This window comes from Colobus angolensis, unplaced genomic scaffold (assembly GCF_000951035.1).
Source record: "Colobus angolensis palliatus isolate OR3802 unplaced genomic scaffold, Cang.pa_1.0 Scaffold68, whole genome shotgun sequence".
NCBI lineage: Eukaryota > Metazoa > Chordata > Mammalia > Primates > Cercopithecidae > Colobus > Colobus angolensis.
In genome coordinates, this window is record NW_012120487.1 from 6,408,085 (window position 1) to 6,422,753 (window position 14,669).

At 41.4% G+C, this 14,669-nt stretch overlaps 1 protein-coding gene and 1 long non-coding RNA gene across 3 annotated transcripts in view; one reads left to right on the top strand and one right to left on the bottom strand.

Annotated features, from left to right (window-relative positions):
* LOC105500691 overlaps nucleotides 1–1,160 on the top strand; it is a 1,697-nt gene extending 537 nt beyond the window's left edge. The window contains exon 2 of the long non-coding RNA XR_001000067.1: nucleotides 498–1,160. This is a non-coding gene — a long non-coding RNA (uncharacterized LOC105500691). The remainder of the gene's footprint in view (nucleotides 1–497) is intronic.
* A 2,417-nt stretch (nucleotides 1,161–3,577) lies between these two features.
* Nucleotides 3,578–14,669, bottom strand: part of LRP8 (low density lipoprotein receptor-related protein 8, apolipoprotein e receptor) — an 82,496-nt gene continuing 71,404 nt past the window's right edge. The window contains exons 16-19 of one of the 2 annotated variants that reach the window (XM_011926309.1): nucleotides 13,487–13,555; nucleotides 8,735–8,907; nucleotides 7,432–7,608; nucleotides 3,578–5,106 (exon numbers count right to left, since the gene is read on the bottom strand). In XM_011926309.1, the coding sequence (XP_011781699.1) occupies nucleotides 5,068–5,106; nucleotides 7,432–7,608; nucleotides 8,735–8,907; nucleotides 13,487–13,555 (458 nt within the window). In that variant the 3' untranslated portion in view covers nucleotides 3,578–5,067. The remainder of the gene's footprint in view (nucleotides 5,107–7,431; nucleotides 7,609–8,734; nucleotides 8,908–13,486; nucleotides 13,556–14,669) is intronic. The other variant, XM_011926310.1, reaches the window with a different exon arrangement.

Below are 14,669 nucleotides of genomic sequence, written 5' to 3' on the forward strand. Positions count from 1 at the left end.
GGAGGCCGAGGCGGGTGGATCATGAGGTCAGGAGATCGAGACCATCCTGGCTAACACGGTGAAACCCCGTCTCTACTAAAAATACAAAAAAAAAATTTAGCTGGGTGTAGTGGCGGGGGCCTGTAGTCCCAGCTACTTGGGAGGCTGAGGCAGGAGAATGGCTTGAACCCGGGAGGCGGAGCTTTCAGTGAGCCGAGATCGCGCTACTGCACTCCAGCCTGGGCGACAGAGCAAGACTCTGTCTCAAATAAATAAATAAATAAATAAAATAAAAAAATAAAATGGGAGTGGATAGTATTGATAGTATTTACCTCACCAAATTGTTGACAAAGATTGAGATAATGTATGTAGAATACTGGTACACATTAGGGACTCAGTTCACTCCCCCTCATTAAAGTATTACAATGAAACAATACTTAAAGATTTTTTAAAAATGAATTTAATCTCTCTCTAGAAACAGTGCACTGATTTTACAAATGTCCACATTTGGTTTTCAGTTTACCAAGATGATGTTAGTACAGCTAGTGAGATGCAGCACACCATCTTCAGCCCCCTCGCCTCTGGAAGAGACACCAGACTGCAAAGGGCACCGCATACAGAAGCTAATGGAACTTGAATGACAAGACAAAAAGAGCAGAACCGGTTAGTGTGACACAACATTCTAACATGCCTGATTCTTACATCGAATATGGTAACTTGAGGGTTGGTGGGAGAAGACAAACAAGGAAAATCCACTTGGGAACAATTTGATGAAGTTTGCAAACCAGCACTTTACCCCCAAATTAACAACAGCTTGTATGGGAAAAAAAATGCTATTTTAAAAGTATGTGGTTTGGACAGGTATCTGTTTTCTCTTGTAGTTTTTGTAAAAAAGTATCAAAACCTTGGCTTTAAATATATATATATACACACATACAAGTGGCTTTTTAAAAATTACTTTTTATAGCACAAAGTGTTTGTAAATGCAGAGGGTTTCTGCTAATTCTTGACTGTGCACATGGTGCATAGCCTGAATGAACAGAGCTTCCTGATTTTTTTTAACTGAAAAATTGAAGCAGTAATTCTTTAACCTTCTAAATTTTCCATACCCTAAAAATACAGTGTGAGAAGACTGTTACTCTATCTTCATGCATTTCGGGAAAAGGAATTATTTACTCTGATATGTTTAATGCTAACTCATTTATATTTTGTGAAATGATGAGTGTATGGCTGGAGTTTCAGGGGTAGGGTGGAGAGGCTTGCATTCCTGTGCCATTTCCCCATTCCCATCAACGCCTGACTGGACAGTGATTGGTATCCCCTCTCCAGACTCAATGTCTTCAAAATTTTCAGTTTTCTCTCTCACAGTTGAGAAAATCTAAGAGGCTCTCAACAACATGGCATGCTTCTGTGAAAATCCCACTGCCCTTATATTAGTCTTCGTTGACCATATAAAAAAATCTTTGACTCAAATATGTGAAAAGCAGTCAGCATTTTCCTTTGGCCACTGGAAAGCTTGAGGCTGAATAATATCAGGTCTGCAAAGTGCTGGTAATGCATCCTAATGAATTTTCCATGATGAATTTAGTGCCTTGTACACAATAATCAAGAAATGCTTCATTGAATCAGAAATTAATCTAACTATTTTATAAAGTGCTTACATTGAACCTCTTTCCATACAGCCTCATTTCTTGACCCCTTGAGCCTTTTGTTCCTGTTAGAATGAACTGTGCAGTTCCTAAAGTCCCCATGCTGTTTCATACCTCTGTGTTTTAGCTCGGTGTGTCTCTGCCTGAAGCAGCTTGGAATCCCCTTCTTAATTTTAAGACTTAAAGTCACTTCTATGATGACCCTATTCCTCATCTTCTTAGGTAGAAAGACCCCTCTCTCCATTGTGCCCTAACAGTGCTCTGAATAGAATCGATGCCTTTTTTGTTTCCACATATATCTTCCTCCACTGCTACTGTGAACTCTGTAAAGTCAGAACATGTGTGACTGACCTTTACATCTGCAGTGCAAGGTGTGTAGTTGGTATCTAATGAGTGGTTTTAGTGAATGAATATACCGCAGTCATACTGAGATAACTGGAGGGATCAATAGGACTTACTGCCATACATTTAAATCCGATTTCATTCTTTTTTTGCCAGTTAATGGGTTACTTCAATCTGTTTTATAAATAATCCGTGCTGTCAAGAGTAGATAAGCACAGTTTTCATTTTCTCTGTTTCTAGAAGGCATTTCAGCTAGTGCCTTTGTAACTCCACTGGAGGAGAGGTAGACCATAGTATAGGTAGCAGGTCTGATACAATGTTCAGGCAGCCCAAAATAGTCTTCCTGCAGATGGAAATGGAGGAAAAGCACTGGGACTGGCTTCTGATATATTTTCTGCCCTCTTGGCATTATCTCTGAGCTTCCTTCCAGCTCTATAGTCCAGTGACTCTGTGATCTGTGATTGGCTGTAGATACCTATGCACAGGGGGCAAAAGGCAAAAGATATGTAACTACACCTCAAAATGAGGCTGAAAAGCCTCTGCAAATGGGGGAAGGTGGATCTGACTCCTCAGGTTTCATCTATTTACTGCTGTCCAACAAATGAGTATTTCACAATTTGTTTCTTGTAAAGGGTTGCTCCCATAGCTGCCTCTTTCAAACTTCAGTTATAGCATATGCAAGAAACATGGATGTCTCTGAGAAAGTTGTGAATTTCATCATCATTTTGAGAACTCAGGCTGTATGTCCAGACCCCATTCATTATTTTTTTCTGTGAATGCCAGGATCTGACTGAAAGTTTAGAATCCACTGTTATCATTTAATTCCTTGGAAAATTCAGTTTCTTTGGAAGAAGGTTACAGAAAAAGTCACTTGTTTTGAGTAAATTTCCATGTTTTTCACTGTCATCATTTTTCTTCAGTCAAAAATAATTTTACTCTCCGTTCTTAGAAGAATAGTAATGTGAGTAAGCTCCATAGGAGTTGGCCACGTGTTCTTAAAATTCTGTTTGGTATTGGTCATTCTAGGTCAACTGCATTTACCCTCTCAATGAATGTTTCAGGACTATCAACACATGCATGTCATGAGGAGATTGCTGGATTATGCAAAACACAATGCCCAAGCTCCAGAATATAGTTATTTTCTTAGAGTTTAGGAGGCCAAGAGTGATGCAGAGGAAGGTCCTAGGTACAGGATGCTAGAACTCCAGAATGTCTGACTGAAAATTCAAAGGGTATCAAGCTGGTGAGACATCCAACCTTCATTGAGTTGGGGGCATCTGGCAGGTAGGGATGGGAAGGCATTTGCTTAAGTGTGTCAAGTTCCAGGTATGATGAGATTAGATGCATCTCCTCTGCTCCTACTTAAGTCAAACACTTCCATGTTGCACCTTGTCCCTGGTTGTCTACTGGGAGTAAGTGGCAGAACAACAGAGTTAAGAAACTCAAACTCTTTCTTTTTGGATGGGAAAGCCAGTGGGGACTGAATCCTTCTGGGACTATAGGATTATGTTTCCAATGGGAGACCCCACAAATAGAAAAGAGCACTTCTCCCTTCCTCCCGCAAGGCCAGGAAAAGCAAAGAAGGTGTCTATAATGAAGAACATCTCTACATATACCCAGAGTTTTTTCTTTTATTTACAAAGCAGTAAACCAAATTCCTGTGTGAACATAAATATCCAATATACTATAATATTGTGTATGCCATTTCCCCCCTCAAATATAACTTCAGTTTTGGCCAGTTGTTCTGACTTAAGCCAAAAATTAGTTTCATCTATATGAACATATGATGGTAAGTAACCTATTTATTACTTTAAAATGTTTCCCCACATAAAGGAAATGGTAGAGAGTAAGGGGAAAAGAGAAATAAGAGATGTAATAAAACCTATTCCACCATCTTTATTCTCAACCACAGCATGTCCCAGATGTTCAGTGCCTGGGCCAGTCTCTATAGCAAACTTGGGCTGTTCTGGAAATGTCTCCACTTAGCTCTGTAAGGATGGCACCCTTCAGGGTGCTTCAGAGGAAACTTACTGAATTCAACCCAAGTGTCCTGAAAGAAATTGAAGAAGTTACTCAAAGAGCTGAATTTTAAAACAAGGAGTAGCTGAGGGTGAGGCATATTCTATCTTGAGTTTCTGAGCACTCTGGTACCACGCAATGTCTGTACACTGACCTTTGCCAAAGCCAAGAAAGCCCCAGTAGGAGTCACAGCAGCCATGTGTGAGCTGAAAGGCTTTTCCTGACTTCCTGGGGTCGCAGGAATGGCCAGAGGTGAAAAGATGGCCTTTTTTACTACATAATTGCACAAACCATGGTATCTATTTTCTGAGCCAAATTTCCAAAGGCTTTTCTGAAAACTACAAGATATACCCCTTGTGGACTGTGTTAAAATAAATTTATCTTTATGTATTTGAACAGTAGCCATAGATGTGCCTCTTCTCTACAGATTTTTCTGTCACACACATACACATATAAACACACACATATACACACACAGAGTCTGCGTGGTGGGCCAAACATGCCAAAAATAAATACTCTCGCTTCTCTAAATTATTTATAGAACTCATCTGATTTTTAAAATATGTTAATAAATAATCTAAATGGGGGAGGGAGTTGAAGTTTTGTTTTTTTTGTTTTTTTTTTTTTACTTATGTTGATGGATAGCCACAAAGCATAATCATCTTATTTACAAAAAACAAACCCCCCAAAACCTAAAAAAGTCCCCCCAGCAACCAAACATCTTCTGTAAATATATTTTTTAAATGATGAGTAAGGTACTGTGCCATTGGCCCCCATTTGGTTATGTGCATCATGTTAGTCAGCAGTAGCCATTCCACGAATTCCTCATGGGTAGTGCAACCAGTTAAAAAGTGTATAAAACATTATACATAGAAAAACTCTCACATCCTTTGGATGTTTGCAGTTCATCATAACTTTGTGGTTACCTTTCCGCAACATAAATTTAAAAAAAAAAATCACACACACACATACACTCACACAGACCCATATATAGAAACCCATTCATCCAGTCATACACCATCCAGAGTGTAGTGGGTGGGACTGAATTCCATGAGGCACGAAGTGGGTGATCCCATCCTCAGGGTAGTCCATCATCTTCAAGGCTTAATGCCACTCGCTGGGGAGACAAACCAAAGAATTCATCATTAGATCCATAAGAGTTACTCTTTATTGAGTATTGACAAAGTACAGACTTACGTTACTTTAACAGGTATTAGCTCACATAATCTTCAGACTATCCCAAGAGACAAGATTTATCCTATTTATTTTACAGATGAGAAAACAAACTCAATGAGCTTAAGTAGGGTTTGTTCTGGATCACACAGCAAGTGGCTGAACTAAAATTTGATCCCAGGTCTGTATGAATACAAAGCTGTAGATTTTTTCACCATTCTGTTTTGTATCTTTGTAAAGAAGAGTTGCACAGATCTAAATTTTCTCTATCCTCCCTTATAGGATTTTAGGTTTGGTCAATTTCAGTGGGTTAGCTTTGGCAAATGTTAAATTTCAAGCTATGGGTTTACTTGTCTCTAGCATGCTAATCACATTTAGGAAGGTAATATACTGCACCTTCCCAACAGATTAAACAGAATTGGGAGGCAATGCAGGTTAATTAAATTCCATCCCTCTCTCCCTCATCTCTACTTTCTAGTCATTAGGTAGATGCTAGACTCCTGTCTGCCAAAAATGGCTGACCATGAGATGGCGAGCCCACTAACCCCTGAGGCAGTCTATTCCATTGTGGACAATAGATTTAAATTATTTTCTATATTAATGTGAAATTTGTTTGTTTATATCTTCTGACATTCCTTGATTCCATCTCTCAGACTCAGAGACAGTTCTACATAGGACAACCCTTGAAATTTATAAATGGTGTTTGAATTCCCTTCCCTTCATTCTGAGTGTTTTCTTCTCCAGAATACACATCTAACTTTCTCCATCTAGTCCTGATGTAATCTTGTTTGCCTCTTTTCCATTTCCCAGATACCCTCCTTTGGAAAGATTCTCCCCAGCTTCAGTATTTTTCTCACAGTTATGTGAATTTGGGCCAGCCAGTTTACTTCTCTGAGACTTAGTTTTATCATCTATCAAATGGGAATAGTAATAGGACCTACCTCACAGGGTTGTTGAGGAATCAAATGAGATAATGCACGGAGAGTGTTTAATATAGTACCTAACAACACATAGGGCCCAGAGTATCCTAGGTCAACGTAACCAGCATAAAATAGAATCAGACAAGTATCTCCCATCTCTGGACATTCTACATATGATAAAAAGTAACTCTACCGCCTTTCAAGTCATCTTTGGGTCATCTGTAGTTTTTTAATGAATGCAATGGCCATCCTCCACTAGTGTAGATAATTGAGACTACCTTATTCTAGTCCAGCCACCCTCCTACTCTCTCCAAGACAGATCTCTAGGCCAAAGATAGGCCCCAGTAGTGGCCGAGAAATGGACAGAGGAGAGACAGGTTGTTGAGAATATTGATTTCCAGAGCTTCAAGGCTGTTTACCTCATGATATAAAGGAAAGAGCATGGGCTTTTGTGTATATACAGACTGGAGTTTGAATTCTGGTTCTGCCACTTCCTGGCTATGACCTTAGGCAAGTTATTCAATTTCTATGAGTCTCAGTTTCCTCATCTGCAAAATGGGGCTAATAATATTGGCTTGATAAAGTTATTATGAAGATTAAATGAGATAATGTATGTAAAACACTGAGAACAGTGTCTGACACACAGTAGGTGCTCAATAAATGTTGATTTCCTCATTCTACTACTATATTTCTCTGCAACTGGCAGAAGCTTATTACTCGGTCCTTAGACTCATCAGGAGTAACTCCCCCTGAGTCATTTCTTTCTCTGGAAATAATGTCATTTTACATGTGCAGAGTGCTTTGTAAGTCACAAAGTGCTCTCACAAGTGCTATCTCACTTGTACTTTATAAACTCAGGAGGCAGGTAGAATGCGGGTTATTATTCTCATTTTACAAATAACAGTGAGCAGAAAGAAGTGACTGAGATCACAGGGCTGTGGAAGGATGGAACCGGGAATTTTCTTACTCCAAGTTCAGTGCTTCTTCCACTGTGCCCCCTCTGATCTTCAAAAATTGGTCAAGCAACTATTTTTTTTGGACTGGCCGAGGTTAAGGATCCTCAAGGCCGTCTACCAACCCTCCTCATTTGCTCCATCTCATTTCCCATGTCTCCCCTTCATGAACAATTTGCCTCAGCAGCAATTCTGTCTGCTCTGCCCCAAACTTGATCGCTTTCTTCCACATGCCATTCATTGGTCTGTGACTAACCCATTTTTCTTCTTTGCTCCAACACCCAGCTTACAATTTGCAGCCTTCCCAAACCAGAAAGCCTTCTAGGATTGGCTGCGCCTGCCTTGGTTCATGCCCTCACTCACCAGCCCCTCAGACTTAGAGTGGCACTGCCCTACCTTGGACTTGACGACAGGCAGCTCGGAAAGAGGGTTCTTCGGGAGTTGGTGCAGCTGTGACCTTGGTTCCCCCGGCAAGACAAAAAGCTCCTTGAGGGCAGGGGCTGGGTCTTCCAGTTCTCTGGTCTCCCCAAGACAGGGCTCTGCCCACAGTGGGCGATCAAAGCTGCTGATTGCCTGACAGGGGGATGGCACTGTGGATGACCTCTGAGGTCACACTCAGCCCCCTGACTCTGCTGTATAACAGTGACACCTGTTGTGCCACTTCGTGGTCCTCATTCCCCCAAAAAGCCATGCTGTGTTGTGCCTTTAAGCCTTTGCACATGCCTCTATCTGGAATGCCATTTCCCTCCTTCTCTCCCGGGAAAACTGCTATTAATCTTTCAAGGACATAGTCCATCTGTCACCTTCTCTGTGAGGCATTCCTTGCCTGATTCTCCAGACAGAATTAATAGCTCCCTTGCTGATGTTTCCATAGCATCTATTCAACAAATATTTGTTGGGAGTCAGCCATACTGTGCTAGACATCAGGAAAACAGATTAATCAGACAGTTCTGCCCTCAAGGATCTTAGGGTTTAGTGAGGAGACCACTGAGTAAAAGACAAGTGGACTACAGTGTGACAGGGGCTGTGAGGTAGAGAGGCCCAGAGGACTGTGGGAGAACAAAGCAAGCCAAGGATAGCTTTCTAGAAGAGGGGACTCCTGAGCTTCCACCACGGCACTCAGCACACAATTATACCACTGTATGTTAGTATCTCTAACTCCCTACCAGCTTCTTGGGAGCAAGCACATTCCTTATTTTTTGAATACTTTTGAATACTTGATATCTAATGTGCTTGGCACATAACTGGCATACAGTATTGAAATGAATACATTTGAATTAAATGGCCACAGTTACCCTTCCAGGCCAAAGGTTCTGAAAATTTACTGAGCAGAAAGAGACATTTGGCTTTTTTACTGCCAGGAAAAGCCTCTAGGTACAAGGTGGTCCTGATACCTTTTTACCTTAACCACCTACCCCAGCATTTCTGTGTTCCCCAAGGCCTAGAACAGTGCCTGATACATGGTACGTTCTCGATAAATGTTTCAGGAAGGGAGGAAGGAGGAAGGGAAGGAGGGAGGAAAGGAAGGAAAAAAGGAAAGAAGAAAGGGAGGGAGGGAAGGACAGAAGGAAGGGAGGGAGGGAAGGACGGAAGGAAGGGAGGGAAGAAAGGATGGGAAGGAAGAAAGGATGGGAGGAGAAGAAAGGATGGAAGGGAAGACGGTCAGAAGGTAGGAATTCTCTCAGTGAGAAATACTTACTGCAGGATAGACATGGCCAATCTGAGCAGTCCTCCCTATATGGAGCTCATCTTCATCTTCTTCTTCTGTTGTTTTCCTGTAGACTGGGTTGTCAAAATTCATGCTTTTGGTGTTCTTCCGCTTCCAGTTTCTCCAGATCAGGTATCCACTCATGCACAGCAGGGCTATCACCACTGGAGGAAGGACACAGGACACTGGACCTCCAAGCAGGCTCTAGCCCACTGCTCAGACATCAGTGCAAGGCTTGTCACCACTCCACCTTTACTGCCCCTTGCTCCTCAGGCTCTGTTTCTGCATGTTCATTTTCTGCTGTTTGAAAGCCCATCTCTCATCCCTTCTTTCCTTTATTAACTATTCATCCTTAAAGATCCTGCTCAAATGTGAAGTCTTCCCCAACTGTGGGCAGAGTCAGCTGCTCTCTCATGTGGGCTCCCAGATCACACACAGTATCTTACTTTATGTATCTGTACTCCCAACTGGATAGTTCTTTCAAGGCAGGCACTGTGTCTTTTTTTTCTTTTTTCTTTTTCTTTTTTTTTAACTCTTTACGCCCAGTTCCTAGCACTGAGTAGGTGCCTAGTAACGTGCTGAATGAATGAGTGAATTTTACCGCACCTTTGCCCTAATGCTGCTGCTTCCCTACATTTCTCTAAGAAAACCATTCTCTCCCAAAACTGGGGGGTGGAGAGTAGGATGGGGCCAGGTACAGTGTTTATTTCCTTTTTTTTTTTTTTGAGATGGAGTCTCGCTGTGTCGCCCAGGCTGGAGTGCTGTGGCCGGATCTCGGCTCACTGCAAGCTCCGCCTCCCGGGTTCACGCCATTCTCCTGCCTCAGCCTCCCGGGTAGCTGGGACTACAGGCGCCGCCACCTCGCCCGGCTAGTGTTTTTTGTAGTTTTTAGTAGAGACGGGGTTTCACCGTGTTAGCCAGGATGGTCTCGATCTCCTGACCTTGTGATCCGCCCGTCTCGGCCTCCCAAAGTGCTGGGATTACAGGCTTGTGCCACCGCGCCCGGCCCAGTGTTTATTTCCAAAGGTGAAGCTCCACCTGAAGAAGAACATCTCTAGAAGGAGAACAGAGGGCAACATAAGCTCTGATTTAGAATAAATGAATATGTTAATGATTAAAGGAGGAAGCTCTGTCCAACAGAGCTGGGTAAAAATGGAGCAAGTAGCTTCGTAAGGTGGTTAGCAGTCACTCAGTATCCCAGTGGAGGCTGAATGATCACCTATCTAGGATGGTATAGAAGGGGTTTCCGTTTTAGTAAGATTACAATAATTGATATGCACTAAAGACAGGAACAAGGCAGTTACCACTGGTAATATTTATTGTCCTAGAGATCTAGCTATGCAGTAAGGCCAGAAAAAAATTTAAGAGTATAAATATGGGAAAGGAGGCCAGGTGCAGTGGCTCACGCCTGTAATCCCAACACTTTGGGAGGCTGAGGCAGGCAGATTACTTGAGGCCAGGAGTTCGAGACAGGCCTGGTCAACATGGCGAAAACCCATTTCTACAAAAAATACAAAGTAGCTGGGCATGGTGGCGGGCACCTGTAGTCCCAGCTACTCAGAAGGCTGAGGTGGGAGGATTGCTTGAACCTGGGAGGTCGAGACTGCAATGAGCCACAGTCGTGCCACTGCACTCCAGCCTGGGCAACAGAGTGAGACCTTGTCTCAAAATAAATAAATAAATAAGAGAAAGGAGGAAACCAAACTCTTATTAATAGCTATTTATATTTTTAGGAACTCTGAAGCTGGTGAAAAACTATCAGAAATAATTTTAGTTAATCAAGAATCAACATAAAAGATCATTAGCCTTCTTTTTTAATCAGCAAGAACCAATTAGAAAATGTAACGAAGGCCAGACATGGTGGCTTACACATGTAATACCAACATTTTGGGAGGCTGAGGCAGGAGGATTGCTTGAACCCAGGAGTTCAAGACCAGCCTGGGCAAGATGGTGAGTGAGCCCTGGTCTTTACAAAAAAAATAATTTAAAAAATTAGCCAGGTGTGGTGGTACATGCCTGTAGTCCCAGCTACTCTAGTCCCAGCTACTCGGGATGCTGACATGGGAGAATCCCTTGAGCCCAGGAGTTCAAGGATGCAGTGAACTGTGATTGCACCACTGCACTCCAGCCTGGGCAAGAGTGCAATATCTTCTTGTCTCTTTAAAAAAAAAGAAAAAAAAGAAAAAGAACATGTAATGGAATAAAAATACATTCATAATAGCCCATCAAAAAGCTATAAAATATAAAATACCTAGGAAAACCTAAGAAGAAATATGCAAGTCCTATGTGATCTATAAAGTTCTGCTGAAGGACATAAAAGAAGACTGAAATAAATAGATACGCCACATTTCTGGCTGGGAAGCTTTAATATAATAAAAATGTATATTCTCCTCATATAAACTCATATATCTAAAGCAATCTTGATAACAATTTCACCAAAATTTTTATAGAATTGATAAGATAATTCTGAAGTTCACTTAGAAGAGAAACTGACTAAAAATAACTGAGAAGATGTTGTGAGTATAACATATCATGAAGTTCTGCTAATAGTATGCAGGAATATATAAATTGGTGGAGGAAGATAAACTGCTTAGACACAAATCAAAGTATGTATGGGATGTAGTTTATAATAAAGATGACAATGCAAGTCAGGAGAGAAGTATGGATTATTCAGTGATGATTTTGGGGAAACTAGACAGGTATATACAGAAAAAACAAGTAAATTTCTACCTCATCCCATATTCTAAAATTTAAATTCCAAATAGGTTAATATCTAAATACTAAAAAAAGTTTACAGTAGAAAAGAAAAACATCAGAAGATATTTTAATAATTTAGAGTGAGGCAGGCCTTCCTAAGCGAAACACAAAACCCAGAAATCTTAAAAGATTGACAGATCTGATACTTAAAAGTTTTATATTTATGCATGGCAAAAGATACCATAAACAAACTTTAAAACCAAACGTCAGACTGGAAGAAAATATTTGTAACATGTATTTTAAAGGTTTAATATTCATCATGTATAAATATTTCTATAAATAAGAAAAAAATAGCCAATAGAAAAATGAGAAAAGACTGTGAGTAGGCGGTTCATAACAATAAAATATAAGTAAAGGGACTGATAAACTTATGAAAAGATACTCTGCCTCACAGGGACATGTCAGGGAAATAATACTCATCTTGCATTCCTCAGATTAGCAGAAATTAAAAATATTGATTATTTCAGAGTGAGTTATGTCAGCAAAACAGCATACATCTGCCTCTTTCTATAGGGCAAAGGATGGCAAGAAAGGGGTACATTTATCTTTCTCCACTCCAGTCAAAATAATCCTGGAGTAATCATCTCACTATCATCTTTCCTGGTGAAGCCTTTCAAGGCCAATTCAAATGCCGTCTTCTCCAGAAGCGCCACTTTTACTCTGGAATTACCTTTCTTTCAACCATCCCTTCACAGGAGTATCATGCCACTGTTACATTGTTCCTCTGTATCTATATCCAAAATGCCCCTATTATAGCACATTATGACATGTATTAACATCTACCTTAAAGGACTTTATTTTTGCCTGATTAAAGACTGAAAGCTCTTAAAGTCTTTATCTTTTTCTTCCCTGGATCCTTGGCACTTGGCACAGTGTCTCACACAGGGGAGAAGTTTTTAAAACATTTGCTGACTAACTCACCATACTGAAGATTCCCAGGATAAAAGGACAAAGTTCTTGTCCTTGAAGTACTCATAGCCAAGTAAGGGAGATAAAGCTCTGAATGGACAATCAGAATGCAAAGATACTGCTAAGAGATGAGACTGCTAAGAGAGGGGTGTACAGGATACTGTGTGGACTTCAGGGTGGAAGAGAATGAATCAGCCCCCATGATTCTCTGTGAGGTCTTAACCAAGTGTTATACTCTGGCCGTACTCATCTCCTTCTAGCTCTAAAACCACCCAACCCTGACCCTTCCAGGCCATTTCCTACTCCTGGCTTTACTCATGCTGTCTTCACTGCTTGGACTGCTCTTGATCCTCCTTCACTTGGCTGACCCAGCTCAAGTATCACTTCCGTTAGGAAACCTCCTCTGCCCTCTTCCCCTCTCCCTCAGCCCAAGCTAAGTGTATCCTCAGTACTGTCTCTGAAGTCAGTGCATGCAGCTTAACCTTAGGACCCACCAGGTCATAACAAACTTATCTGTGTTATGTGGGTCTCTCCAATAAGACTATAAACTTTTGTAGGACAGAACCATGTCTTATTCATCTTTAACTGCCTTTCCTCCTGTTATCACAGAGTTTGGCACATAGTAGCTGCTTAATAAATACTTGTTGAAAACCAAACAGAAAGAAAACAAGACAGTATGACCTATTAAAGGAATGGTAAGCAGCTCTATTCATTAATTCAACAAATCCTTGATTTCCTACCATGTGCCAGACATTGCTAGGAGCTGGGGAGAATGGTGAGCAAGATACCAGCCCTGTTCCTAGGGATCATACAGTCGCACTTCACGTGGCTGGAGTGTAGAGTGTGAATCGAGGGGTGGGGAGATGGGGGATGCACCTGGAAGGTCACCTGGGGCCAGATCCTGAAGAGCCTTGTGTGCTAGGCTAAAAAACAAAATTAAATCAGTACTGGGAGGTGGGCAGGAAGACTATAAGGGCAGAACAAGTCAACAGGGCAGGCCAAGTTCTCTACCCTGCTAGCGCGTTTCCCTAGGCCTGAGCAGGGTCTCTCTTTTCAGTGACTGGGAGCCACACTCACCTATGGGCACGATGATCCCGATAACAGCGGCAGTGACTGTTGAGCCCATCTTACTGTCTTCATTCCCATCTGTAAAACACAAACATTTGCAGAATGATGCTCTGTCACTGTGTGTCCAAGCCCCTACTGGCCTCAAGTGGTAAGAACTACCCAACTGCTTCTCATCCTCATTCTAAAATGATGATCCTGGCTGTTACCTAATAATTCAGTCTTTCCAGATCCTATCACAACTCCTGTGAGGCAAGCAGGACAGAGGTTATCTCCATTTTACAGGCGAGGAAACTGAGTTTTAACTGAGGGGTTTGGGGACTCACAGAAAAGTGGCAGAGCTGGGACTCGAACCCAGGACCCTTGCCCCAAGTCCCATAACCATTCCACAGCATCATGGTGGTAGGAAGCTGGGGGCTGCGCATGGCAAGGTGAGCACTTAGGTCTTTATGTTGCTGACGGACTAGGTCATTGTTTTTTTCCATCAGTATCTGTTGCTTTGCCAGTATTGTTTTTGGTGAGCTGTCTGTCCATCTGCATTATCAGATTATTTTTCATAAGTAATTGAAATGGGACATAGTATAGTGTAGAGGAATCAAGAGCACAGTCTTCTGTGTCAGACTTCTGGGTTCAAGTCCCAGCTCTACTACTCACTACCCATGTGACCTTGGGCAAATTATTATATATTATAAATACAGCACATGATATTATACTTTTATATCTTTCAAATGGTGATACTACCTACCTCCTAGGGATATGGTAAGGATTAAATGAAATAATTTATCTAAAATGAATATAAAATGCTTGGCACAACTTTGCCTAGTTCTAGGAGTGGAATAGGGGTTGTTGTAGGGTCTAAATTTTAGAAAGATATGTAAAAGCACATTTTAAACTGAAAACTGCTTGGAAAATTTACTGTCTTTTTGAAAAACTATGCCATGCCATCTTTCTCACTCTTACAACCGTCTTCACTGTAACATTTGTGAAGCACTTTATAGTTCAGAAAGCATTTTTCCCTTAGATCCTCCTGACAGCTCCCTGTGGTGTGAAAAGGAGCTATCATCTACATTTGCTGCAGGTGAGGAGATGACTGGCCCTGGCAATGGCCCAAGGCCCATCCTCTCTCAGTGTGACTGTTTATCCATGTTACTCCAAGAGAATCTAACAGTTAAGGGGAGAAAGAACTGCACTGCTT